This window comes from Columba livia, chromosome 11 (genome assembly GCF_036013475.1).
Source record: "Columba livia isolate bColLiv1 breed racing homer chromosome 11, bColLiv1.pat.W.v2, whole genome shotgun sequence".
NCBI lineage: Eukaryota > Metazoa > Chordata > Aves > Columbiformes > Columbidae > Columba > Columba livia.
This window is the reverse complement of record NC_088612.1, coordinates 15965014-15991737: the sequence shown is the minus strand read 5'-3', so window position 1 is coordinate 15991737 and position 26724 is coordinate 15965014. Positions and strand designations below refer to the sequence as shown.

The window sequence follows — 26724 nt, the reverse complement described above, 5'->3', positions numbered from 1 at the left end:
GTTTCATGATCTTTTAATTTTCTGCAATGTGTTGATACACTGAACTTACTGAAGTTAAGGAGAAATTTAAGGTGGATCAAAATGGCATTACTAGTTAATGTATGTTTTCTAAAATAGAATTATTTGTCTGCAGTCTGTGATGTGATTATGTCCAGTTGCAGTATTTTAATTATTACTTCTCATTTGTAATGAGGTATTAGCCAAAAGCATCAGGCAGGTCTAGTATCATGGCTAACTCCTGTCACTTTGTGTTCTTGTGGCTTCCAGAAGGTATCCTATCAATTCAGCCAAATGAGATATCATATCATATCATATCATATCATATCATATCATATCATATCATATCATATCATATCATATCATATCATATCATATTGATTTTTGACAAAATTTACATAAAATACAGTGTTTTCCTTATAGAAATACAAACAAGTTGTGACACACAATTCTTGTTAAATTCCATGTCTGTACTCATGTATGCCTTGGAGAATGCCATACTGAATAATGACAATTTCAGCTGTTTCATGAGAGTTTCATTTTGATTGCAGCTGGGTTGCTATGTATTTGTTTCTTTTCAAAGTAGCAAGGAACATTGAACAACATGTCTCCAATCAATACCATTATCCTTGTTCCTGCTGTAGGTGGCACTTAGGGGTGTTAAACCCTCCTAGGATTTGTTCTATTATTTGGTAATCAGCCTGGTTCTAAGTTACACAATTAGAAAAGATAAATGGGCCTACACCCAAAATTGAAAAATGAACACAAACGTTCCTTGTTCTGACATGGCTTGACCTTCCCCTGTTTTGTAATTGCTGTCATCTGAGTAGTATCAGCCTCCCCCAAGCTGCTGTCATTGATTCTTCGAGTGACAGTTTGGCTTGTGAATGGAAAGGGTATGTGACTGTATTGCATATCAGCTAATATTAGAAAAGTAAAACGTAACTACCTGCTTGTTTTTTAGGCTTAAAAGGCTACAGACTTAGTACTTTGATCTTTTTACTCACAGCTAAATTTTTAGAAACCCTTTACCATATCACTTTCACGATTACCTGTGACACAGCACTGTCACCTTGGACAACCAATAAGTCTCTAATAGGAATAAAGCCTGTAGTAGTCCATAGCAGCAGGCAGGCTTAGTCGAGGGAATTAGGAATTAGCCTTTTCTAATACTCTGAGTAGACATTTGCACATCTTTTAGCACAGCTAAAAGAACCTCTGCATGCTAAAGGCTATGTGGAATACTTTGATTTTAAACTAAACATTGTCTTACTATGTCTAGCTAATATACATCCCAAGGATATGATGCTTTCTTCAAGTCTGACAAGGTATGTGATTCTCATTTTTCTATTTTAAGGAAAACAGTAGGGTAAATTAACAGATTGGGTGCAACTGAGAAATGTGGTCTTCTTTTCTACCATTGTTTGAGTGGCCATTTACTTGGGTCAAAGGTCTTTTGCAAAGCAGGATGCTAAAAAGGCTCATTCTACCTTTAGTGAGATGAGAGCTGCCTGAGTTTCTCTCCCAAGTGGTAGTTATCTCTTCTGGTGTGCCTTCTGACATTTGAACTTGAATTCATTTTAAGTAGTTTAAATCTGAGCTGTTCTTTTAATACAATAACATTTTTATATGCCTGGGATATGTTATCTAATTAAAGACATTAGTTTTCTTGTATTTAAAAGAAGACAGGGATTCTTTTTTGTATCTTCAAAATTAATAATGAAACATGCTTGAGGAAAAAGTATAGAGTTACATAAATATCTTTTGATATGTACTTATTAAATGCTTTATCAAAGTTCAGATTTCTTTAATACTCATAGAAGAAAACATTGCTGATACACAGAACAGTGAAAGAAATAGATGATGAGTGAAAAGTGGCTGATGCTGTAAGAAAGATGCAAGGCAAAGGTTTTACATTAACTAATTTTATGTAATTGGTGTTATTTTTGTTGCACTGTCGTGATTATCTTTTCAGTCCTGCTTGACCTGAAGCAAAGGAATAGATTTCTGAACATTTGCAGTTCATCTAATTTTACCAGCCACACTGGAGTCTAATAGGGTCACACTTCTTTTGAGATGAACACATAACAGAAAATCAAATTAGATTGATACAGTAGCTTTTCTTGTGTCTGTGTTGCTTGTGTGGCTGCAAAAATGTCTTGGCAGTGGGTGTAGTCACCAGCTGGGCCTTGAGTGGCTTGAATGAGAAACTGCACCGCGTTGTTCCTGAGATGAGAGCTTGAGAGTTTGGCAGAGCTGAATCAGTGCCCAGCAGCCAGGAAGCACTAGTGAATGTGGATGGAGCAGCTCCCTATTTGTCAGCCAAACCAAAGAGATCTCGATGGCAGCAATAAAACCTCAGTCTGTCATGCTTATATCTGTTTTAGTTTGTGAGGACTCACTCTTTTTTCTAGGTATTTATGCAACCATGTATGTCGTAAGTCTAAACACACAGCTCAGGCATTTTCTTTGCAGCCCTACCTACCAGTTCCAGAGGTGTCAATGGGAAATTCTTAAAGTGCTTTTGTACTTGAAACTTCCTCTTAATTTTGCTGCAGGAATCTTGCTTGATATAGCGTTTTCTGCTACTAATTCCCATTTGAATGATATTGACATGTGCCTTCACCCTTTCCTCAGACCACACAAGTTTGGAAATGAAAAGCTCAAAAGTAAGTTGTGAGTGAACGTGATTCTTTCAATAATCCATCTTGCAGCGACATCTCAGATAAAATGTGGGTTAAGCTAAGGAAACAAGAGTCATGCATCGTCAGGATAAGTGTGTGAAAATGAAGTCAGTCAGGACTTTAGTCATCAGGTGTAGTTGCTTATGGATGTGTTCAAAACTACAAATGGTTGCTTTAAGTCTTGTTCCCATTTCAAGCCTGTTGTGAGACTTCCATCACAACTAATTTAAAACCTTTTGCATCAAGTCGAGGCCGGGCTTTCATCTTAAAAATACTAATGGTTCAAGTTGCCGTATCACTATGTGTTTCCTTGTTCAGTTTGGGATTTTTTTTTCATTCACAGTTACAACTAGATGTCCCCTGACAAAACAGGTCTTTGGTGTTCAGTTTCCTGAATTTTATTAGGGAATAATAATCCTGTTAATGGATGCAAAAATATTACTGCCTTGAGTGTGCTTTCTCCTTGTAATACTAGTATTTTTAGCAGAATCTCATAGGAGTAATGGAGAGTGAGAAGGTAATGTACGCTTACTTTTCTAATGGATTTGATTAACAACAAAAACCTTAAGCACGTGGTGGTACTGATTTAATTATTTTTGGTACGATCCCAGAAAGCTAAGGCATGGACCCCACTGAGCTATTCCCTACTAAAGCATATATCAAAATTCTGATTAAAATGTGTATATGCTGAGAACGACTTGGCTGCAGTGAAACAATGTAACAAGTTTTCTCCTTTAACAGTAGGCCCAGTCCTGCAGATCCTGGAAAATGCTAGTTTGTACTGACTTCATTAAAGGTGGAATTCAGCCTACTGCTGAGGGCCGGCATTAAGCCAGTCTATGCTTAAATCTCTCCTAAGTCTTCAAATATGCACTGCTTTTGTTTCTGAAGTTTGGTACATTTTATGGGGGGAATTAAACACGCGTAAGATATGTAGGACTGGGCCCAGAAAGCTATAGTAATTGATAAGGAAAAAAATTTAAAAAGCAACATGTTCTATTGTACAGCATGAAACACAGTAGTACTTCTTGCTGAATTAAAATTTCTTGTGCTAGTCAAGAAGTTGTTTTCATCTTCTGTTAAACTTTTGCACTTCCGTCTCTGTTGAGCCAGGAGCAATTTAAAAAATGAGTATCAAAGTAGATTGGCTTGGTAAGTTAAACAAGCAGCAGTAAAATGATGGTGACACCGAGGCCATTACTCTCCCATGCGAGGACCTCACTATTCTGGTGCTTCTGCAGTGGTAATTATCCAGAGTTTTTCACAGCCTGATTTTGGTTCCCTGTCATCTGGAGTTGTTGGTCTGTGATTGTTGCCATGAGTAGAAAACCAAAGGCCTGTGAGGAAATACTACCAAAACAAGTTTTATTTCTGTGTTAATTCCCCCAACTTCCCCCTTTCAGTCAGATGTTGATATTTTGATGAAAATTCAAAACAGAGATCCTGGAATACATTTTAATTAATAGAGGTGAAGATGAGAAGGAAGTGTACAAAAGGATTATGAGCAGCCTGGACTGAGATGGCAGGATGCACAGCTTCTAAAGGTCTGCAGACTGGTAAATACATTTCCTAGAGAAAAATTTGATGTATGCACTAGAAAGGAACTTTCTATGAGGAAGAAAATGCCCCCAGATGTACCTTATTGCCCAGATGCAGATGGACAAATGCCACTACTGATGGGGCAAGTAGTAGTTTGATGGTACTCAGCAGGGAACACGCTTGTTGTAGTGTGGTGCTGTGGTGGTCACTGTGCAAAGGGACTGATGGCAGGACAGGAGTGGGTTTGCAGTTAAGCAGAGTCACCAGCTGCTGTGTTCATGGGCAGAGGAGCACAGTGGTTGTGCTGCTCCTTCTCATAGATGCCACAGCTCAGAGCCCCCTGCAGGCTGCTCTGCCAGCCGAGGGAAGGCAGTCCCACTGCTTGCAAGGCATCTTGGTGCTGACGTGCAGAATTTCGCTCTTCTGGAAGCTGTCTGTGGTGCTTTGCTCAGGCAAAAAGTTGGCTGCCAAAATGTGAATTAGTACAGCCTCTAAGAGCTCTACTGACTTGAATATATATTTTTTTTTCCATCAATCACACTGTATAGTTTAAACAACAAAGTTCTTTTAAAGAACTTTTCCTTTCTGAAGTCACCTTAAGGACAGTGGGGCAGCAATAAGTACACTAAACATTCACTTAGCTTCAGTCTATATGGTCTGTTCCAGCAGATATGCATTTTATACTCCAAAGTTTTCCCAGCTTAAAGAGTAAACATATAGTCTTAGCTGACTGCAGAAAGATTAGTTTACTTCAGTGGGCTTAATCTCTGACATAGACTAACTAATCTTGATGTGATCCTATTACTGCAAGGTCAGGTGGGATTGTGGGGTTTGATTGTCTTGCTTTGCTCATTTGACTCTTGCATGTGTGTTTTGGACCAGTTTTTGTCTTTATTGGTGTCTCTGAGACTTTATAGTCAGGAGATAAAGATGGCTAAGTCATATGATGCCAACAACAAAACTGCTAGGAGATAGATTATGAAAGAGGAAAAAAGATAAGTCCTCACCCCATTGTATATCCCTTTATCAATGTCACATTGTAATTTAGGAAGTAGCAAAGAAAATCTGCCATCTTCTCTCAGATCTCTGCAGATTGGTGTGACATGAGTTAGTCAGATGGAGTATATTACTGTGGTAAATGTTTCTAGCAGAAACAGAGAATCTGTAACTGAAGGAGCTGATAAAGGTGGAAATTCTCGGTACAGTTGGTTCTGGGCAGAGACCTGGGTAACAGGCCTGACACAGCCAGCTTTTGTTTGCCTCTCACCAAAAGAGGGCATGGCAGGCTGGTGACTGCCGTGTCTAGATGGTGCTGGTAGTGATCTGTAGCTGCCCAAAAGCTTTTTTGTTTCTAAATATTAACTTGGCACGTCTCACCACTGGGCATGAACTGGAGCTAAGTTCATAATCAAGAGATAAAATGGATGAGGTGCTCCTGACGGTCTGTGAGTGAGCGTGTGTGGACAAAGAGCCTGGCTTTCTCTAGCATGAGCATTACAGTAACTCTTGCTGGCAGTACCCAATACATCAATAAAAACCTTATGGGTTTTGCCCTATTCTTCTACATAGATTGTCAGCAAAAAACACAGTTGCGTTTTTATCTAGTGCTTGGTAGGGAGATGAGAGCAATGAACTTTTCTCCTTATTTGCTTCTTAAAATCTCCCTCAATTTAATTAAGTTTCACTACTTTCATGCACATTTCTTAAAAAATATCTGTCAACAGAAGGTAAAACACTGCAATCAGAAGACATCCAGTACAATGTTATAACTCACTGGAGTGTCACAGGGCTCAGTGAGTTAAGCAGTGAGAATATATAGGACCAGCAATACACTGAGAGGTGATAAGCTCTGCCAGACAAGACCATCTAGGAGATGCTGATTCATTGCTTGCTGATGTGTGATAGATTACAGAGCTGTCTTTCCTGACTGCATATGATAGGTAAATGTAGCTGAAATAAAGAGACTTTTAAGTGCTAGAGTTAAAATGCAGAAAAGGGGTATCAATGCTATTATATTTGTATTTATTCTCTTTTGGTTTTGTTACTTCTGGTGATATGTGAACTCTGAAATGAGATGTTCAGTTTGTGTAGCTAACCCTTTTAAATGAATACCCTCGGAGGTTCAGCTGATATTTTCCTTTTTTTCTCTTTTGGTAAGTTTCAGTAATGTTGGTAAAGTACTTTGAACATCTTGCAAAATTTTTGGGCTTACTAGTGTGAAGAACTGTGAGTTTGTCAATAAGTTGAGAATGTTCTTGTAACAATGTAGGGATTATTTGCTCAAGCACTTGGCAAACAATAATCATACTTGCATCTACCCAAGGATTTTACAGATATCAGGGAATTAAGAGTCTTTGCACAGCTATATATGATTGCTAGGTTTTTGTGGGTTTTTTTGATAGAGAAACCAAGGTATTAAAGATATAGAGTAACATGTGCCTGGTCCCTTAGAAGATCAGGGCCAGAGCCAGGAAGGTATCTGAGTTCCTTATTTTACTTCTAAACCTATTCTACACCTTATGTTTACTTTTATTTTGCAGCTAATTCATACTTCATATTGTCTTGCTCTACTTGGCATCAAAATGTATTGCATATGCACATTTCCAGGTCTTCTCTAGGTTATAGTTCCCATTATTCCTAACTGTTCCAAATTTACCTATGTATTTTATTTATTTTTCTCATTTGAAAAGCAGTATTACCAATTAGAGCAAACCTGATTGTGTACAATATCAGTATGTTATGGTTTAGGAAAGATCACTGGCCAATTAAATTAATTTTCTTACAGAGCGGTTTTCATACCTCTCCTGGACAATTAATTGCTAATAAAGATTAACATTTCAGCATATTGGACCTTTCCCACATGGTAATATAATGTAAAAGAAAATTAGACATTTTAATGCTTATGTTTCTAAGGGGAGGATAAACAAAACTTGGAAAATCCTATATAGTTCCCTTTAAGAAAATACATTCTGCAGAATATCCACCAGGTGGGGCTGGTGATACTAAAAAAAAGAAAAAAAAAGTGTTATTTGTAAGTGAGAATCAAGTTGCCAAATCATGGAGGTATTTACCGTTCAGGATACCAAATGAATGTTGTGCTAGGAATGATGTATTTGGAATTTCACAATGTAGCTCAATGCTATGAATAAGCAAACTGATACATTAACAAAGCATCTAATGGGAGTCTGTCCTTCCTCCTTTATAGAACTGATAGCAATTCAATTATCTCCCGACAAGAAGCAGTTGCTTTCTCTGTCTTGGGAATGATGGACCGCAGTAGGAAGCCTTACTTCATTATTTAGTGTGTTGAATATGAGCAGAGTTCCAGCACACCTGCCACTCACATGGTCCGGGTTTGCCCGAGCAGGGCGTGGGCTTTTGGCACCAGTTGTAGGTGATGTCTGTGGCGGGAAGCAGAAATAAAGCTACTTCCTTCCAGAGTTACAGGCTCATTCTTTCCATTCTGAGATCAGTGGAGTTTTGTGGGCTAATATCTAGAAGTGGAGGCTCAAGGCTTCAAGGCTTACTTGTATTTCAATTACTCATTTTGCTTATGATTTAATTCATTAGCTCTCTCTTTTTCTTCACGGCCCTTTCCAGTTCTCTGTTATTAGCTAATAGACATTCTTTCTTTCAGCCTTTATTTTAGTTGCTAGTAGGTAAGGAGATGTTCTGGATTTATTTAACTAGCTTTGTTTGAGACCACAGTATTGCATTGAAAACACTGGTGTACTGAATACTGAAATAATGACCATTTTTTGCTCAGCTGAAATGAAAACTTGTTACTGTCGTGAGATCCTATCCTCATTGAAATCTATGTCAAAACCCCCTTTGCTTTTAAGATGATGAGACTGAAGCTGATTGCTCCTTATGTTTGCACAATATACATTAAATTCACCTGGCATGAACCTCATTTTCAGTAGATGACCACCACCAGTGGCAAAGGTTCTGCTTCTGGAATAAGTTTTTATGCATTTTGGATCTAGGGGCACCCTGTTGACATGCACAAGGGCCCCAGCATTTTTCCAGTCTGCCCAGCACAACAGACTCTTGGTGCTCAAGTTTGTTGTTGCACAGACAGAGCTGGCATTATGGTTTTTTTTCACAGGGCAAAAGTAACTGTATTAATGTACAGACAGTTTCATCCATGTTTTAGGCATAGGAGAAAACCATTTCAAACTGTATTTAATAGGAAATATTTAAAGGCATTTTATTTACTACATCTAATTGTTTGGGTATAAATAGAGTACTTGGAAAATAATTAAAATATGGGGAAAATGAAGAAAAATCTTGACCTGATTATTCAGGCAAACTGATGCTAATGGTCATCCAGGTTTAAATACTTTGTTAGTACTGTTTATCATTTGTCAGTCTAGGCTGATAGTTATTTTAATTAACTACACAGAAGTGCTTTGTCACATACACAAATCTGAGTCCAGTGAGAAGTCGTCTTGAGGGCATATGATGCACAGAAAATTGAGAAAGTTGGCCTGTAAAATAATCACATAAAGTGCAGTGTAATCCTTTCTGTCATCTAATTTATTGTATTACTATGACTGTGAGGCCTGGAAAGAGTTCTGTTCTTCTGTCTATCTAAAAGGAAAGTTATTTATGAGTATGCTGAGACTGAAATAACATAAAAGTAATTAATGTGTTGTCATTATCCTTACAGTAGATGTGAAATCCTAGAATGTTTTTAAAGACTCAGCTTCGTATCTGGAGTAACACAGGACAATATGACTGAGCTGCTGGCATACTTCTGTTGTTCATACCAGTTACTGAGGATCTCCAGCTCTGCATGGCCTGTATTCACTGAACTGCTGGACTGAATTCAGGTCTTTCTAATTCTCTTACAAGCTTCTTCTATTTAATTCTTTGCATACCACTAAAGGCAATGAGACTAGAAGTTCACCTGGTCCAAGGATGGCAGGTGCTACCTGTGCTTCTTTCAAAGTAACCAGGCAGATACAGGTAGTAAATTCATCAATTCCAGAGGTGAATTCTACACATAGGAGAGGGAAGAGGTTTTTACTCCTGTTATAGTGATTCAGTGATTTCCAATTGTAATTCATGCTGTATGATTTTGCACATTAGGATGCTGTCCAAGACGTGGTGACGTTTCTCACCTGTTTCCATCAGTATCTGTTACAGACAACTTAATATTGTGTTGAATTGGGCTCTGAAGACAAATAAATAGCAAATGGCTTTGCTGCTTATAATGAATGAGAGCCCTAGTTGTTGTTCACCTAGATGAGTTTTTAACCCACTAGTTATGTCGTTGGCTAAAGAAATATTGTTCATAAGTACAAGGTTTTTTTCTCCGCAGAAGTAGCTTCCATATTTTTTGAAACCTTTTTTTTTGCAACCATTTTTCTCACAGAACTAAAACTCAATAGTTTTACTGAAAATGTTGCTTTTATGGAAACTCAAATTTTGTGTTATTTTTTTTTCTGCACAGTAATACCAGTGCTCCTGCATTCTCAAGTTCATGAGAAGCTAAGAAACTAACTGTGCCTGGGTTTAGTTCTACTAATACTTGCATAAAGCTCCCCCAAGTTAAGTCCATCCAACCATAGGCTGCTCTGCTGTTTGTACTACTGATCCTATAGGCACATGGAAAACAGCTGAACACTAGCCCTGTCTGTGCCAGAAGTCTTCAACTGGCTCAGCCTGCAGTTAAATGGACTTCTACCTGTTGTAAAACTGTTCTTTTGATGTCTCTAAGGATGCTCTATTAAGGCAGCAAGATTTAAGACACCTCCCCACCAGCCTCCAAGTTATCCTGCTGTGCTTCAGTTCAGCACAATAATTCTAAACTGCTGAGATGAACACAGTTTTTTAATTTTTAATTTTCAGATTGAATATATCTCTTTAGTTATAATATTGTGATACAGAAGGGACTAATACAGTGTAACACCTTGAAAGTCCTGGAAGAGGACATAGAGTGTGCCCATAGGAAATTTATGGCAATACCAAGGCGGATGGCGGGGGGGAGTTTCCTCCAACAAGCTAGAGGAGTCGACTGAAACGAAGTTAAAAAATTCAACTGAGGCAAATTCAAAGCCCATGGATTAGTTGGACCTCGAATCCCAGTGAAAAGCAAGTTGCAGATGAGTCATCAGTGTACCCTTGTAGCAATAGGGGCTGTGTGTTGTGCTGTGTTAGGAAGAGGGATATATTTATTCCCTCTGTTTGGCACTCATTGAGATGGCATCTGGAGTACAGCCTTCATTTTGGGAGGCCCTTAGTACAGGAGAGAGATTGCAAAATGTCTCAGGCGGGACCGTCAGGAAGATTAGAGTATGGAAGCACCTGATGTAAAGATAGGCTGGAAGAGCTGGACTTGTTCAGCCTGGAGAGAAGGCTGAAGAGGAATTTAGCTGCAGTCTTCCACTACATAAAGGGGCATTTCATAGGAGATGGAGCCAGATTCTTCTCAGAGATGCAGAAGGAAGACAAAGTGGCTGTAAGTTGCAGCAAGGGAAATTCCAAAGGGACATACAGAAAAAGTTCCTTGCAGTGGGAGATGATTGAGCACTGGAGCAGGTTGCCCAGAGTGACTGGAAACACCATCCTTGAAGGTTTTCGCCATTCAGGTTATGGAATTAAGACTACAGGAGTGCATTTTGTTGTTTATATGATCAGTACAGGCTGTTTCTAATATATGAGGATGGTAACACAGGTACTGATTTACAGGCCCAGTGGCACAAACAGAGGTTCTTTATCTTTTCTGACCACGTCTCATGATCTGCCTAATTTCACTTGAAACCTGCTTTTCTTCTTGCAAGAGAAGGAGAGAGGGAGCAGGCAGTTGCTAAATAACTAAATAACTCTTGGAATGGATAAACAGACAATGCTGAAGTAAAAGTACCATAAATTGGCCTACAGTCTTCCTTTGAGTTTTTTAAGTGTGGAATTGACTAAATTGAACTTATTTTCTATAGATGTCACCTGCCAGTTACGTGCTGTCTGAGTTTTGTAGTGTAAACTGTGACATTTTTAATCCAAATATGCTTTTGCCTAGGTTACTGCAGGATTGCTTTGAGGATATGTGGTTTACAGAAAAAGAAGTCAACTTTCTTTGCCCAGCAGACAGCAGTCCCCAGTGACCTCCAGTGTGCTCATTCTCATGGTAGGTAACCAGCACTGAACAATATTCTGTCTACACTTCATTTCAGGCATAGAAACTAAAGAATCAAGAACTGTTGAAGTACCTAATGGCTAATACCTGTAACTGAGAAAAAAACCAATAATCTACTGCAGTGTATAGCTGAAGTGCCAAAGGGAATTGGAGACATGGTGCTGTCACTATCAGTTTTGCTGTGCACAAGATCTTTTAAATAGAGTTCTGTAAAAATGGTCTAAAATTCTCTAGATGCTTTACGTTATTTGAGTTGCAGCTATTCAGACCTAAGAAAGATGCCAAGTTCTGTATTGAAAAATTAGAAACTATTTTTTTCAAATAAGAAATGCACTTTGCCTGGAAAATTATCATACTGCCAAGGAAAAACATTGTGATTTCATGAAGTGGGTTCAAGCTTCTTCAGAATTTGAAAATGTAAAACTTTTGCATTTTTCCCTTGTCTTTAGGGAGACATAGACTTAGAATGGCTGAAATGTATCTCTAGTTTCTCTCTGCTCTCATCCCTCTTCTTTTCCAAACCAGGCTCTCTAACAGATTCTTGGCTCATGTCTGAGAAGGCAAGTCTTCTGGAGCCAACTAGCTATTTCCTAATCAATAATAATTGCATTGTTCTTTTAAAGCACCTTCTCTCTTCCTCATTTCTTGTTTATTGTCTCCTAACTGCCCCTCCTTTTGTTTTCACTCTGCATATTTAGGCAGAATAGTAAAAAACAGATAAATTGAGATGTTGACAAGAATTCAGGAGGATAATACACACCACACCTTATTTGCCACAACCCATATTCCCTAATTAATTAGAATCTAACTTGTGATCTCATGGGCTGTTTGCTTTTAAAACCTTGTCTTTCTCATCCCAAGACCTGCTGTAGCCACACTTGCCATCAGCATTTATGCTTCAGAATTCCACCAAGCCTCTAACCTGTAGTCTGCTGAGGACCATCTGCTCTTTTCATGTGCCTTTCTACTGATACCAAAATAATTTCCATCTGACTGCCCAGTGCTTTGCACAAATAAAAACCTTTCAGGCTGCTGCTTCTAAAGTAGATTTACCTTCAATCACCATTTATTAAATCTCTGTCCATTAAAAACCATAGCTTGCAGAAGCTGTGTGCATTAAGCCTGATTATAGAGTCAGTAGAGAAGAGGGAGGAGGACAGCAGTTTGTATCAGTGTATTGCCTTGTTTTTCCAGCTGGCTGGTAACACTTGTGACAGGGTGCATATCAGAACAGGAGTCTCATTATTTGGATTTTATTTTGTTTTATGCATCTGTCTTTTTATTTAATCTGTAACCTAATGATTGTTGGCTTTGGGAAAAAAACTGCTCAGACTACATGACTGAAATCAGAGTTTTCTTTGGTGCTGGAGTAGTAGGTCCCTTATGGAGGGTAAGGGCCAAGGGACTAAGAAAGGAAAAGGAGGAAAGTTCACAGGTTCCTTACGGAGGATGAGTGGCTCCTTCAAACGCACTTCATTTAAGGGCTCAGCATCTGGATCACAAAAGGTAAGTCTGCAATTACCCAAGTAGTACAGTCTGAGGGAAACACACCCAGATACACTGCCTTTTTTTTTTTTAATAGCTAGTACCATTATAAATGAGAACAATTATCTTCCCTTCTGTGTTCTTTTAAGTCTCAGAGGTATCAGTCATGTTCATTGCAATGGTTCTGGCAATGAATCTTATTCCTCTTAAGTGAGTTCTTCCACGAGTGCACTGTCTTAAGTATCTTTGGGTTAAATATCACTGAACAGAGCTAGCCTCTAATTATTCCTATGCATAGTCAAAATCCTGTTTTGATGACTATTGATACTTAGTGTTCATGCCAAATTTAGATACAATCAGTGAGAATACTGCTAGGATGTATAAAGGCTTCTGATGTGATTCACTGAACATCTATGTCAGATTCTATGAGAAATGGGGTTTGTGGTTAGATCATGTGCTGTGCAGTACATGAATGAGAAGGACAAGGGGGGAGAAAGAAGACATGAGGTGATTGCTTTGTAATGTGTATGCTCACTGTTGTCATAAGCTTGCATGTGTGGATGACTATTAAGAATTTGTTTCTTAATTTAGTTTTCAGCTTTGAAGGGAATTTAACTACATCTTTTGTCCATGGATTGATAGATTCATTTGAAACAAATGTACACTGACTTCAGCTGAGGATTACTTAGATTCCAGCTCTGCTGACCTTTTACAAACTGACTCAATTCAAATAATGAGCAATAGTTTTTGTCTTTTCTTCCAACTCCTCCAACACTCTTACCTCTAATTTCTGCTGATCATCCCAGTGTTAGAGTCAGATTCTAATGCAAGGGGTGAATGGAAGTCTGAAGGAACGTAAATGAGAGAAAAATGTCTGGCAGCATCTTAGAGGAAATTAGTCACTGACACACAAACAACTAAGTATTATATGTATTAGAATGGTTCCCTCTTAAAAAAAGTTGTTCTCTATGTTGTGAAATACTGGCTGTGGTCATCTGTGAAGACAAGGAACAATATGTCTAGGTTTGGGGGACTTCTTCAGCAGAGATGGATGGTCATGGGCCATCACCAGGTGAATTGCAAGCACTATCTATGGATAAAGTCATTTACAGCAATGTTTCTTATGTACTAGCTGGGGACCCTCCCCCTTTTCTCTGCTAAAGAGTCTGTCAAGTTGCATGTAATCCCCATATTACAGGCTGTATTACAGTCATTGAGTGCTAGGGGGAAAAAAAAAAAGAATACTTCAGCTATGATGTCCTCTTGTCACCAGAGCCAAGCCTAAACAGAAGAAAAACTGAAGGCTCTAAAGCATTGGTAGTGGATTCATTTTTGTTCTCCTCTGATAGATATAAAGCAAAGTGGTGTGTTGAAATGTCAGCTAATACTTCACAACAGTGTCACTTCCTTTAAATTTGCCCGTTACTTGCACAGTTGCTTCTCAGGTGCCTCATGGCTGTGTACAAATAGTGTGAGAAAACAGGTTGTCCTGCAAGACGCTTCCGTTTCATGAACAACTGTATATTGCTTGCTTTATCGGCCAAATGGCTTTACAAAGATAAGCAGTGGTTTCATAGTCTGTTGTATTAACTTTATTTATTGAATAATACTGAGAAACAAAGATAAAGGAAATTAAAGAGAATGATTTCCCCTTTGAAATGTTGGTTTATATGTCTAGGCTCACTTAAACGTGACAAATCCAAGTAGAAAATCTATAATGTGGGCCTAGTGTCCCAGGTGCAGTCAGTTGGTTTTTTTTAATGTCTCCAAGCCTATTTTGATACTGCAAAGCATACAGAATTTTACTTCCTTAATGGAATAAAGTCAGAGTAAAATACCCAGATAAAAATGATTTAATCTTGCCAGACTAATCAATTGTAAGGCAGAAGGAGCACAGTACAGATTTTGTTTTTTTTAACAAGTTTTGTCTTCTGATTATAAAAAATTGGTCTTTTAAAAGCTATAAGTTCCCTTCATGGCTTGCTTGTTTTAGTCTTCCTCATTCTTTTGGTGTTTATTTGCTTTAATGTTAATTTTGGGAACAAAAATATTTAACAAGAAAAACTCTTTCTAGAGTTGATTAAAAAAATAGATGTTTAGGCTTATGTAGTGGACTGGGAGTGTTACTTCTGCTGAGAAATTCTGTTAGTTGGCTCTTTGTGGTGAATAGCACACTGTCAGCATACGGGCAAGTGGAGTGATTATCCCTGGGAGTCAGGACATCTCGGGGCAGGAAATCTGGGTACTATTGTGCTTGAGAATGTTTCGTAGGAAACATAAACTTAGGCTAATGATAGAGCTGAAGACGAGGATTGAAACTAGTCTTGAATGTGTGTGTTTTGTAGGGGTGTAGTGCTTTGGGATACATCTGGAAAACCTGGGCGGGGAATGGCTAAAGCCGTGTGAGGTAACTAAGTGTAGAGATTTATAATGAACCTGCCACTCTAAGCATTTTCCCTTTTACCACTGTCACAGCCCAGTTCTCGAGCAATATGTAACAATGTGTGGTCCTGGTCCATGATTTTAACTCCCAATTATTACTGCAGTAGTGCTGAGTAGCAAGAGTCACTCAAATGGCCAGGTATCTCTGCTCGGTTCTGTACTCTGCTTACCTTTCCCATATGTTCCTCTGCTTTTGACAGCAGTGCTCTAGAGGACAATGACATTTTACTTCTCGAGCAGTTTTACAAAAGTGCCTGTTGTTACCTGCTCTGCAATTAGAGGCGTAATTCTCTGCCTCAACAGAGAATGCTGTAAATGAAATGTGAAACTGGTAGCGTTTAAGAAAAGGAGTATGCTTGTGTGCATGCAGGCTTACATCTGTGTCTTTGTAAACACCTCAGTTTATTAAAAAGGATGCAGCTTATCTGGGTGTACATCACTCGTCTGTCATTCCCACTAATGGGAGTTAGTTACTTTTGTAGTACTAAATAATGCTTTCATCTCTGCTTACTATCTCCATTGACTTGATCTAAATATCTTTTAAGATGTACCTACTATGACTCATTTTCTGTCACTCTGAAGAGAAAACCATTTTATTGAAACAGTTTCTCTCTTCATGTTATTTCTGTTTGCCGATTTCCATGTTTGCAAATTCTCTGTGATTGTCTGTATAAGGATATACTCAGTAAAAGCCATCCAGATGCTCAGATTTCAGCTTTTGTAGAGACACTAATATATGTTTAATTGCATTATTTCTCACATCGCTGTGTTCTTCCTGGCTATCAAATGTGGTATAAGAAATAACAGTGATGTCTAAAAAAATATTTTTATAATATTAAAGACATTTCTATTTTATCTAAATACATTAGACAACTTTGAAAATCTCCACAGCACTACTATATTAAACTTCAAATAGGAAAAAAAGTATTAACAGGATTAATTTACTTTCTGCTCCTAAACTATTTGTCAAGAAGCTGTGATTTCCTTCCAATTACCATACCTTTTGATGGTTTATAAAAGATGAGCTCATGGGTTAATATGGAACAGTTATCTGCAACTGGTTAATATTACAGTTGTGATTAGATAAATCACTAGGTAACAGTGAAATTATTTTCATATACATTCCTTTTGAGAGTTTCAAATATATTTTTTCCTAAAATTTCTGCTGTAAGAAATTCTCCTTGTGCAAACATTTTGACCATTTTCTCAGTGGCTCAGGAGATAACACTGCCGTGTTTTTTCCAGTTTAGAGAGTCAGTTGAGTGATGAAAGTGAGAAAATAGCTTAGGTATAATAATTTATTTCTCCCTAGGTAGAGCAGAGCTTTACTGAATCAGTTTAATGTGGATTTGGTATCTTAACGTCCTTCAACAAACTAGATAAGAGCGTTGTGAAAAACAGCCCGTAACAGAATATGTGTTAGTACCAGCTGATCAGAATAGGAATGGGAAATAAATCCTTTAATGCTCTAAGCAGGATGCACAATTGGCCAAGTGAATTTTAAGTTTTTGTCTTGCTGTGACACACCACAAGAAACAGTGTGGTGGAGGATTTATCCAATTTGAAATGTAGAACTCGGTGGTTCTCCTTGGCATGTCCATGACATTCTTCTTGACAATCCTGCAAGTTTCTTCCCAAGACAAACGTTTTAAGGTATGGCTTTTAGGAATCTCTTTGTTGTCAGGAATTGTTCATAAGGACTTGAGTCTGTATTCTGCAGATGTGAGTCACCTAGCATAGCTGGGCATGCAGCATTGCACTGAGCTCCTTCTCTACAAGTTGATACACTGCAGACATCCAGCAGGAGCAGATGGTGTGTGCATACAGCAAAACCTCACACAAAACCCACAACAAAACCCCGTTAATTTAAATAAAAAGTAAGCAATGAGATAAACTGCTTGAAGGCTTACATTTGGACCCCAGTTTTACCTCCTAATATGTACATTATCTTTTGTGTTGGGAGTACCTCTGTCTGCCCTGTACTTTTTCCCAGTTTGTAGCAGGCAAATTATTGCCACTAGGAAGCAGAAGTGTCACTGTAGGGCTGGCCACCAATCCAGTCTGGAAATGGGAGAAGTCCTGTAGACCAGCGTTAGCAGGGAGGAATGGGAAAGGCAGTTTATCCCAGGCAGTGGAATGAAGAGGAGAGTGAAACAGCAGAATTTTAATGTTCTTCTTTGAGAGGAGAAGAAAAGGCATCAGAACCAATGTTATATATAATAAATAACAGCTGGTTCACCAGCAGATGAAGATGAGGGTGGAAAGGATTAAAGCCAGGTATCAAAGACTGTGAAAGGCAGGTGCCAGGTTGTCAATGCCAGGTTGTCAATGCCAGGTTGTCAATGCCAGAGGCAGGTTCAGGCAGTGCTGTGGAGGGGGCAGCTGACCAGCTGAAGCAGATCAGGTTGTGCAGACAGAATATGGGCAGACTGAGAAAAGGGAGCCACTAAAGGGATTCTGCAAACTGGGAAGAGTCAAAGGGTGGTGGCTGGTGAGGAGATACTGTCTGAATTGCAAGGAAGAGTGGGGGAACAGTGAATGGTTCGACTCAAGACTAAAGAACTTCATCCTCACCATTTAGGCCATGCTATAAAACTAATATGCATGTAATCTATAAAATCAATCTGAAGTCCAAATGAGTAAAAACCAAAGGTACTCTGGTGAATAACTGCAACATAATTAGAGAAGAATTTTGCATTTAACAAAATGAGGAGACTGCAGGTATAGAGTGTGTAGATTTTCTGTAACTATGACAACTGATTTTCCTCATGCAGCTTGTACAGTCTCATCCAAAACTCAAGAAACGGATTAGAAGCTTATTTTTAATGGTAATCTCATAATCTTTAATGGATAACACTGGCCTTTTCTGCCAGTAGTTTTACTTTTTTGAACAGTGTGATACTTTTTGTGATTTTAATAGCATTCCAGCAGGATGCGATCCAATAGGAGTTTGTCTAGAGTCTGCAGATGCAGTCATCTATGAACTGTAACCAACAGTAAAAGCACCTGCTCCTCTGAAAACTTCTCTCACCTAACAGGGGTTTTATATTTCTTTAGGAAATGTTATGCTCACAGTGTTGATTCTGTTTTGTTAAAATTGTGTTACAATCTGAAGTATCCCTCATTAAGTCTCTATCAACTAGGTCATATTAGGTGTTTTTGAGCATGTTCATTCGCTGCCACTGAAGATGGGCAGTTACATGGCCTTGAACTTTCTATAAGGGAACATTCCGTATCACTAAGAGAACATCCCTTTTCTTTTTTCTTTTGATGTAAATAGAATTACCATAAAAGCAATTTTTACAATTACAATAAAATTAACTAATCAACTGATTACAGTGACAGTGTCTCTTCCAAAAGTAACTGCGTTAGATTTGAAGGATGAGGTTGAATGTCATTTCACCATGTAGTCAGTATCTCCTACTTTCTTCATCCCCTTTATGAAGATGTGTTGTAAAACAGTATCAGCTTGTATGATGTCCTCTTGGAAATGACATGAAAAGGCAGCCTTGTTCTATAAAGATTAATCTCTAATAATAGCACAGTAAAAGATGTAACAGCTGGTATGGATTAATATTCCTTAATATCTGCTTTCATGTGATTAATAGCTGAATGGCTTAAGCCTCTACCAGTGGGAAGCAAGCAGTGGTTACTAAGCTCTACTAAGTGTACTGTTCGGGATTTTTTTTAACAGAATAGACATTTAAATGTTTTTCCTTTTTTAATTTCCAAAGTTCCTAGCTGATTTTTGTTTATCTCCTTCCCAGTTTTTCTGTTGCAGGTCATGTATTACAAATGTTTTTTTTCACAAAAAACAGGAGAAATAAGTTTTTCAGGGGTTCATCCTCTCTTGTTTCTGATACACAGTACCCAAGACTATTCCTAACAAAATTCAGCAGTAAATCATTAACTTCTATGTTGGTTTATTAATGTACTTTACAGAGATTGATAAGTGAAGAGAAATGCATTTGATTTTTGTCTTGACGTTCACGTTAATTAAATGTCTTTGTCCAGTTCTGTGTTGTTGGTCGTGATTTTATAGTTTGGAACTGAAGAGCAAAGGGTAAATTCCAAGGATTTTTAAAAGATTTAATCAGCATGTGATTAGCTGGATCGGTGCTCATAGCCCAGGGTGTGCTGGTTTGAAATTACATCTTAATCACTTAATATTTTACCTAGGTTTTGTTGAAGCCCCCAAATATTTTTCAGTTATGGAGATGAATTTGCTCATAAAGCGGAAGACTGAAAATACAGGTAGGAATTGGGCTAACTGCGTATGAGCTGACAAGATTTTTCTGTTTGATGTCCTATTAAACTCAGAGGTAAGGCGTGAGAATATATATATAACAGTAGCTGTGCTGGGTCAGACCAGAAATCTACATTGCCCAGCGCTGTAGGAACAGGGGGCACATGTAGTTATTCTCCTGCAGAGTTTACACCTGTCCAGCAATACTTAAGGTGGGGATTGTCTGGACCGGAGGAAATGTTGGAGGGGTTTGATGTGAAGTTAGGTTGTTGCCTTTTAGTCTCCACAGCATCCTTCACCAAGGAGTTCTGTAGCTTAGCTGCAAGTTCTATGGAAAGCCTTGAAGCCAGCTTGAGCTTATTAGTTTTGGAAAACAGTCTTTTATGTTTGGGTAAGATTTATTTAACCTGATACTTAGTAGTCAAATTTGAGAACCTTTTAATTTTGCTGCTGAATTTTGTACCAGTGTTGATATTTGGTTCTAATTTCACTTCACAATTTGTTGAGCTTTCATGACAAAATCCTTATTCTTCACTTTCTCAGAAGTGTATCAGGCATGGTTTTGTTTGCATTTGTCAGGCCTAGGTTTGAACAGAGGGCTTAAAAAGTGTGTTTTCCTAAGTTATAAGCTCTGAGTGTTGAAACACCGGCTGTTGAGCAGTGTCTTTCATCCTAGAGAATCCCGAACTCTTGTATCAGCCATCTGCCTTTGAAATAGTTAATTTACCAGAGAAATGCCTCCACCTTCTCGGAAGTATCTTGGCATAAAGTGTCACTACTTTTTAGTCTGTTTTAGTGGTAGCTCTGCTGTTAACTGGTTGATGCATATTGACCTCCTGGTAAACCAAAAGGCTGGGAGAAGAGGGATCTGTGTAGGACCAGGGCCAGCCAGGCTCTGTATCACACTAATCTCATCTGAAGAATTTTTTGGGTTTGGTTTCTGCTCCTCCCCTCCCCCCCCACCCCATCCCGGTGGCTCAGAATGCCTTATCTCTATGTCTTGGCACTTTGTCTTGCCTCTTGTTGTCTGCTTGACTGCTGAGAGATGTGGGCAGCCAAGACAGGGTCTGAATGGAGATTTAGCTGTCAGTGTATATGCATCCTGATCTGTTTGGGCCTGTGGACACATGAAGCTGTGCTGAGAGCCAGCCTGAGGAGCAGAGCCGGGGGAATGGCTGTCTTCCAGGAGCTCTGCGTTAGTGTTGCTGTTGTGTACCATGTTCGGGAAATCATAGGAAGGGAAATAAAAATTAAAAATGGCTAGTCCAATACATTCTTGATTAGTGTCCAGTCTGTGGCCTAGTTAATTTTAAGCATTACTTGCCTCTCCCATAAAAAAATCATATGGCATTAAGATGTTCCTGTTGATAAAGTTTTAGTAGTTGGAATAAATAAAAACACTAATGCCATCTCTGACCTTTCTGACATTCACCTATCTGTGTCAGTAGGATTTGCAAATATTTTTTAATTTAAGTTATGGTGTTCTGAAATTATTTTTGCTAGCACTGAGGGAAAGCCATGTTATCTTTATTTTCTGTAACGGAGCATTATTAGGAGGAATGCACAAGGACACAACTGAGATACCTGAACTTAAGCAGTTAGTGGCACTTCCCATCCCCTCAGGCCTCTAGCTGCAGAGAGGTCTTCATGAGAGCCTGCAGAATGCCGGTTTTGGGAGGATGTCTTTGATACACCGTGCATCTGGGTTGGTGCTGGGTACTTGTGTTCAGGCACCTGACTGAGCGTTTAGGAAACATTTTACTACTACTTCATTCGGTAGAAAATAATGTGAAGCGGTCCACACTAACCTCTGTTAATCTTATGGCCCTAGTTCATTAGCAAACTGCTTGAATCATGAACAAGAGCAAGTCAGTAAATCTGGCTGTCAACTTGATTTTTTTTTCTCTGCAAGGAGAACGGAAGCTATAAAATTTTAATGGAATGAATACTGGGGGATATATTTAGCTTGGTCAAATCACTTTGCATTGATTGTCAAATAATTGTCATGTTGATAAGGTAAAATATTCTAGTAATATTACATTTTCATGAGTTTACACGTGTCAGTTTGAAACTTCTCATTACTGCTCTTCAAAGTGTTGAAATGGATAAGTGGTTTTGTTTTCTATGGACAGGCACACAAAACATCAAATCTATTTTACTGTTTTGCTAGAATACAAGTTAATTTAGAGCAGATTTGAATTATTTACAATGAAAACATAGCTAGTGAAACTTCTGTTTCGCCTGTGTCATCTCATTGCAGAAATGCTAGATAAAACATGAGTTGGAAAGGACATGAAAACTGGGCTGTACACTTATTTAATTCCTGTGCACAAAATAATGAAGCTATGTTCAAGTTGTTTTCTGGAACAATATGTGGAGAAACAGATGTAGCTTGAATGAGGATTGGACCCCCTGTTTTTTTCCCTGCAAATTGTATTGGAAAAAGTGTTCATTACAAGGAGAACTCTCCATTAAATTACATCCATCAATGTATATAAAGATAAGATTTAGCTAGTAGTACAACCTTTACTGGTGTATTTCCAGACTTGGGCAAGGTGGATGACAGTAGATCAGAGTAAGGAAGTGTCACCTTCCTAAGACCTTCATCAAATCCATGATTGTCTTCTTTAAACAGTCAGGTGCACTTGGATGTATCAACCACTAGATAGAGCTATGCTATTTAGAAAGGACCTCACTATGAAGTCTTACACCAAAATTCATGTTTTCTCTAGTAGTGAAACAAAATAAGGACCAATTGTTGCACAAGACAGATATGACAGGAAGAGTTCCTTCTCCAAGATACAATGAAATCCCTCTCCCTGCCTTTAATAATACAATGAAGATCATGGATCTTTTTCTGAGTATACCTTATAATAAGACTTCAGTGAATAGTCTGATTTTAATATCCATACATTAATTATTAAATAAGGCATATATTTAAATTACTACAGCAATTAATTTTTAATCAAGCAGTCATCATATAGCTATTTTGTCACGACTGTGGACAGAAACTGAAAGCAAAGGTTGTATTGCCTTTTCTTTTTTCATTCCCTGCGCTCTTTCCCTCTCTCCCTTCACCCTCCCAGAGCTGAGAAATGCTCACATATTGATCGAAGGGTCATAAGCATGAGAAAAAAGGAATTGCCTATACTATTATCTAACATAACCTGAACCAGCTCAAGATGGCACTATTTTATGGTTTCTGTAATTGTTTTTCAGTTTATGTCATTTCTAGTACTAAAGTTACTTTTGACTTTTGAGATGTGTTTATTGTAAAAGGTCATTAGCAAAACAAGTGATGCATTTAGACTTTTGACTGTGTTTAGGATTCTGTTTGCCAAAGTTGTACTGAGCTGGTACAAAAGCTAGAGTAAATGCATGAAGCTGTGGAATACAGTATAATTCAGACTGAAAGATGTGTGGAAGTTGTAGGGGAGGTTGAAAGTGTGTGGATTTGACAGCTTCTGCTGGCATTGAATACTATGAAAGAAGGACAAAAACAACCTCCCTCCACCTGCCAGACTAGGTATTGGTGGTACCCTGTAGCTGTCAGCAGGTACAGGCACAGCACAGACATTGACTGTGCAGATTATTCTGTGGTTATTCTGGCAGTGTGCCTCAGCCATGGACAGAAAGAAACACATCTGGGGATTTCATAGTGACATGTTCAGTTTTTGACTCATTGAAACAGTTCCAAGTGCAGGACTTGGGGCCAGTTCAGCAGATACATGTCCTGCAGCAGTGAGACCATAATAATGAAACTATTTTCCAGCAAATACCTTCATTTAGTCTATTTTCATGTTTTCATTTTCTGTGGCTGAATTAAGCAATGAGTCCTTAATACGTACTTTATCAGACCCAGGCCAAATTCTTAATAGCCAGTATTATGCGTATGTATTTGATTCTATTTTGTTCTTGATTCTTGCCAATAAAATGGCACTCAGCCTGCTGGTCCTTCCAAGGATCAGCCGTGGATTAGTGAAGTACAGCTGGTATGTTTCTCATGCCAAGTGGTTTTGGCACATTTTTTTATTTTTAATATCCTTCTCTGAATAAATCCTGTCTCTCTTTTCCCCCCTTTTTCTGGGGATTTGTTCTCATTCAGTAGAAGACTTCATCCTTCACCAAACTGTATGTTAATGAGACTGAGCAAACAGGCTTTGCTCAGATAACTCTACAAAAAAGGACATTTAAAGAAATGTTCTTAGTTTAGTTTGACAAGTAAAAATCTGTTCCTTGTTTAAGAAGTCTAACTCAGTAGTGAGCGAAGCCAGGTTTTTAAACTACTGGTCTAAAATGCCAATGATCTCTGCATGAAGGTGGTATACACCAGTGGGTTATTGAAATGTGGAATTCATGAGACTTCTGGCTAATAAAGCTGTCTTCAGTTACAGTGCCACTCCGGTAGCAACTACAGCTCTAGTACTTTTAGTCCTGTTTAGCACCTGTGTTCCATATCCATCTTTCATTTAAAATTGCAGACTAGAAAGTTTAATATTTCTATCATCATGTAGAGAGCTATGAGAGTTTCTGAGCATCTTGTAATATAACTTTTAAGTATTTAAGGTTTTGATGTGGTTTTGTTGTTATTATGATTTTTTTTTTAGTACCTCCCATAGTTACAAGCTGATCCACCTTTCCCTCTGTCAACGATTGTACCAACCAGAGAAAATTCCAAGACTCGCCCTCTGGCCTGGCCATTAAAGCTGAACCCAACAAGCCCTGTGATGTTTGGCACATGCCGAATCCCTTTTCACCTAGCAGTACAAAGTGTTCAAGGTAGAAGATTTAAATAGAGGTGTATATTCATGGCTTTATTTTTCCTTGAAACTTTAGAAATCCTATTCAGTTCACTCGCTTTTGTATCTGTGGTAGATACAAATTCATCCTGAGACATGAAGCGATGCTTCCTAATATTTTCTGTTACAATATTTCTTCTTATCCTTGTTGACTGTAACTACACAGCTAGGTTGTGCTTTAAGTGACTTATAGCTTCTTACACCAACATTTTTCAAAATGAGTGTTTGCCACTAGGCTTTTAAGTCCATGTAGAGGAACCTGTTAAAAGAATCTTGGTTTTGGAAGCTGTGAATACGTTGTATCTCCCACTGAGTAGTAAGTAGTAGTTTTAAAAGCTTTGCGGTTCTGGACGCTGTGGCATGTTTATTTAGATACTTACAACTTTTTCTATCAGAACCCATGTCCCACATCTTCTTAGAATTGATTTGATTTTCTGCTATTTCAAGGTTCATTTTTCCATGTATCAGGAATTTGTAATAATGAATTTAGCAAAGGGCTTGATTTCATAGCACATCTTTAAACACAGTAACTTCTATTTCAGCCTTTTATGTCTGCTAGTTTTGCCTAGTTTCATCACAGCACCTGCCAATGCTTAATGCATCAAATGTTAATGATCTTGCTCCCCGTGTAAAAAATACGACTGAAGAATAAAGGCAACCCCAACTTGTCAGCAAAGAATTGCACTTCAGCCATCAAAGCATGCAAATTCATCTTTATTTGCAGAATTTTCAGTTATGGTGCTGTTGTTACAGGTAATCCTCGAAACTTTTGGAAACAAGCTGGACAGACAGAACCATTTTGGAATTCCCCAGTCATGGATTTGTTCTGTTCAGTCAGTGCTGGTGCTGGCAGGATCATAGGCTTCATGGCTACGTTCCTCCACCAGCTGTGATCTCTGCGAGTGACACTAAAGGAATCCGAACGTCAGTTTTAATACAGAGTTGAGATGATGATTGCTCCATGTATGTAAAAGCAGCCCACAGCTGCAGCAATGAGCACATTAGCAAATTTCTGCGGCAGTAATTGTCATCAGCATTCTCTGTTCTCTGAAGGACGAGTATTTGTAGGAATGACCATTTTGGCACTTAAAAGTGATAAACAGATTGGATGGATGATGAAAAATTCTGGTAACTACTGGCAAGTAACTGCTGAAATGTCTAGTAAGTATATTAGAAGGTAATCTAAACCTGGTTCTCTGTGTAGATAAGTATGCTCCATAAGAATCTCAATACAATGCTTAAGTGACTTGTTTGAATCTTGGCTCCCATTTGGATTCATTTACAATGAAAAGAATATGCATTTACTTTCAAGAAGTTCTCAAGTGACATTTTTACAGCTATTGCTATTTCTGCTAAACCGCTATTGCTGTTTCTGATCCAAACCAGCTCGTTCTTGGAGAATCACATAATAGTTTAGATATTTAAAGCTATTCACAAGTAAAGACTGAAGAGAAATGTTACAAGTCCCTCCTTTCTGTGTTGGAAACGTGAAGGAGATGTTTGGTCTCTGTAATTCAGCTGTGTGACAGAGCATGTTGAATGACAATGCATTTTCATCAGCTCCTGCTTGTGGCTTTGCGTTCTGCTTCTGTTTTGTTTGGTCTTGTATTTCAGTGCTTGAATGCATTGATCATAATCCTTTCCTTTTTGAAGGACTCATTTAACCTGCAGCCTGTAGCTGTAAATCAAGCATATTGCTTTCTTGGAGTATTTTGTTTTGTTTTAAAAATAAGAAAAGTCTTGAATGTTTCATTGGTCTTTTCCCTTACAAAACAAACCCATGCCATTGTGCACAGCTTTGTTCACTGATAAGCCTGAAATAGCACTATGATAAAATAAAGTGAAGATTGTTGGCATTACTTTAAATAATATGTGTCTATTTGCTATATGACACTCGTTTTAGAATGCCATTTTTCCCCCAGTACACTTATTGAATGACTGCTGAGGGAAAAAAGGTAAAATCTCATGCTAATGCTTTATGGCAGCAAGCTGTTATTCTGTAGTAATCGGAGTTTCATGGAACTGCACATTCAGCAAAGTCAAACAGTGCTGACAGCACGTCCTGAGAGCATCCAGCTTCGCTTGAGCTTTGCAGCTAAAAGGCAAAAATCATCTTGCCTAATCTTTCATGGGAACTTCCAGCCTGCAAAGCCAGTAAAATAGGCACACTGATGCTTGCTACCACTGCCTGGAAAGGCATTTTTTGGTCTTTTGGCATAATTTAAATAGGCCTATACAATTTATATAGATGACTCTATGAGATGTGTGAACAAAGTAATAAATGTGTTGTGTATACCTCTCTTTACTACAAGGAAGAATCTGAATTAGTCTTCCAATAAAAAGCATCTTCCATTGAGAATAATTGAATTTACTTCAAACTATACGTTCATT

General features: G+C 38.3%; 1 protein-coding gene and 1 long non-coding RNA gene across 5 annotated transcripts in view; both read left to right on the top strand.

Moving 5' to 3' along the window:
• LOC110365196 (uncharacterized) overlaps positions 1-8885 on the top strand; it is a 45600-nt gene extending 36715 nt beyond the window's left edge. The window contains exon 6 of the long non-coding RNA XR_010475259.1: positions 1280-8885. This is a non-coding gene — a long non-coding RNA (uncharacterized LOC110365196). The remainder of the gene's footprint in view (positions 1-1279) is intronic.
• Positions 8886-8917: 32 nt separating this feature from the next.
• TRPM1 (transient receptor potential cation channel subfamily M member 1) overlaps positions 8918-26724 on the top strand; it is a 78577-nt gene continuing 60770 nt past the window's right edge. For 2 of the 4 annotated variants that reach the window (XM_021299270.2, XM_021299269.2), the window contains exon 1: positions 11271-11352. In XM_021299270.2, coding sequence (XP_021154945.2) covers positions 11350-11352 — 3 coding nt within the window. In that variant the 5' untranslated portion in view covers positions 11271-11349. Of the gene's footprint in view, positions 9056-11244; positions 11353-26724 lie in introns of those variants that run through there. The other 2 variants (XM_021299274.2, XM_005511121.3) reach the window with 2 other exon arrangements.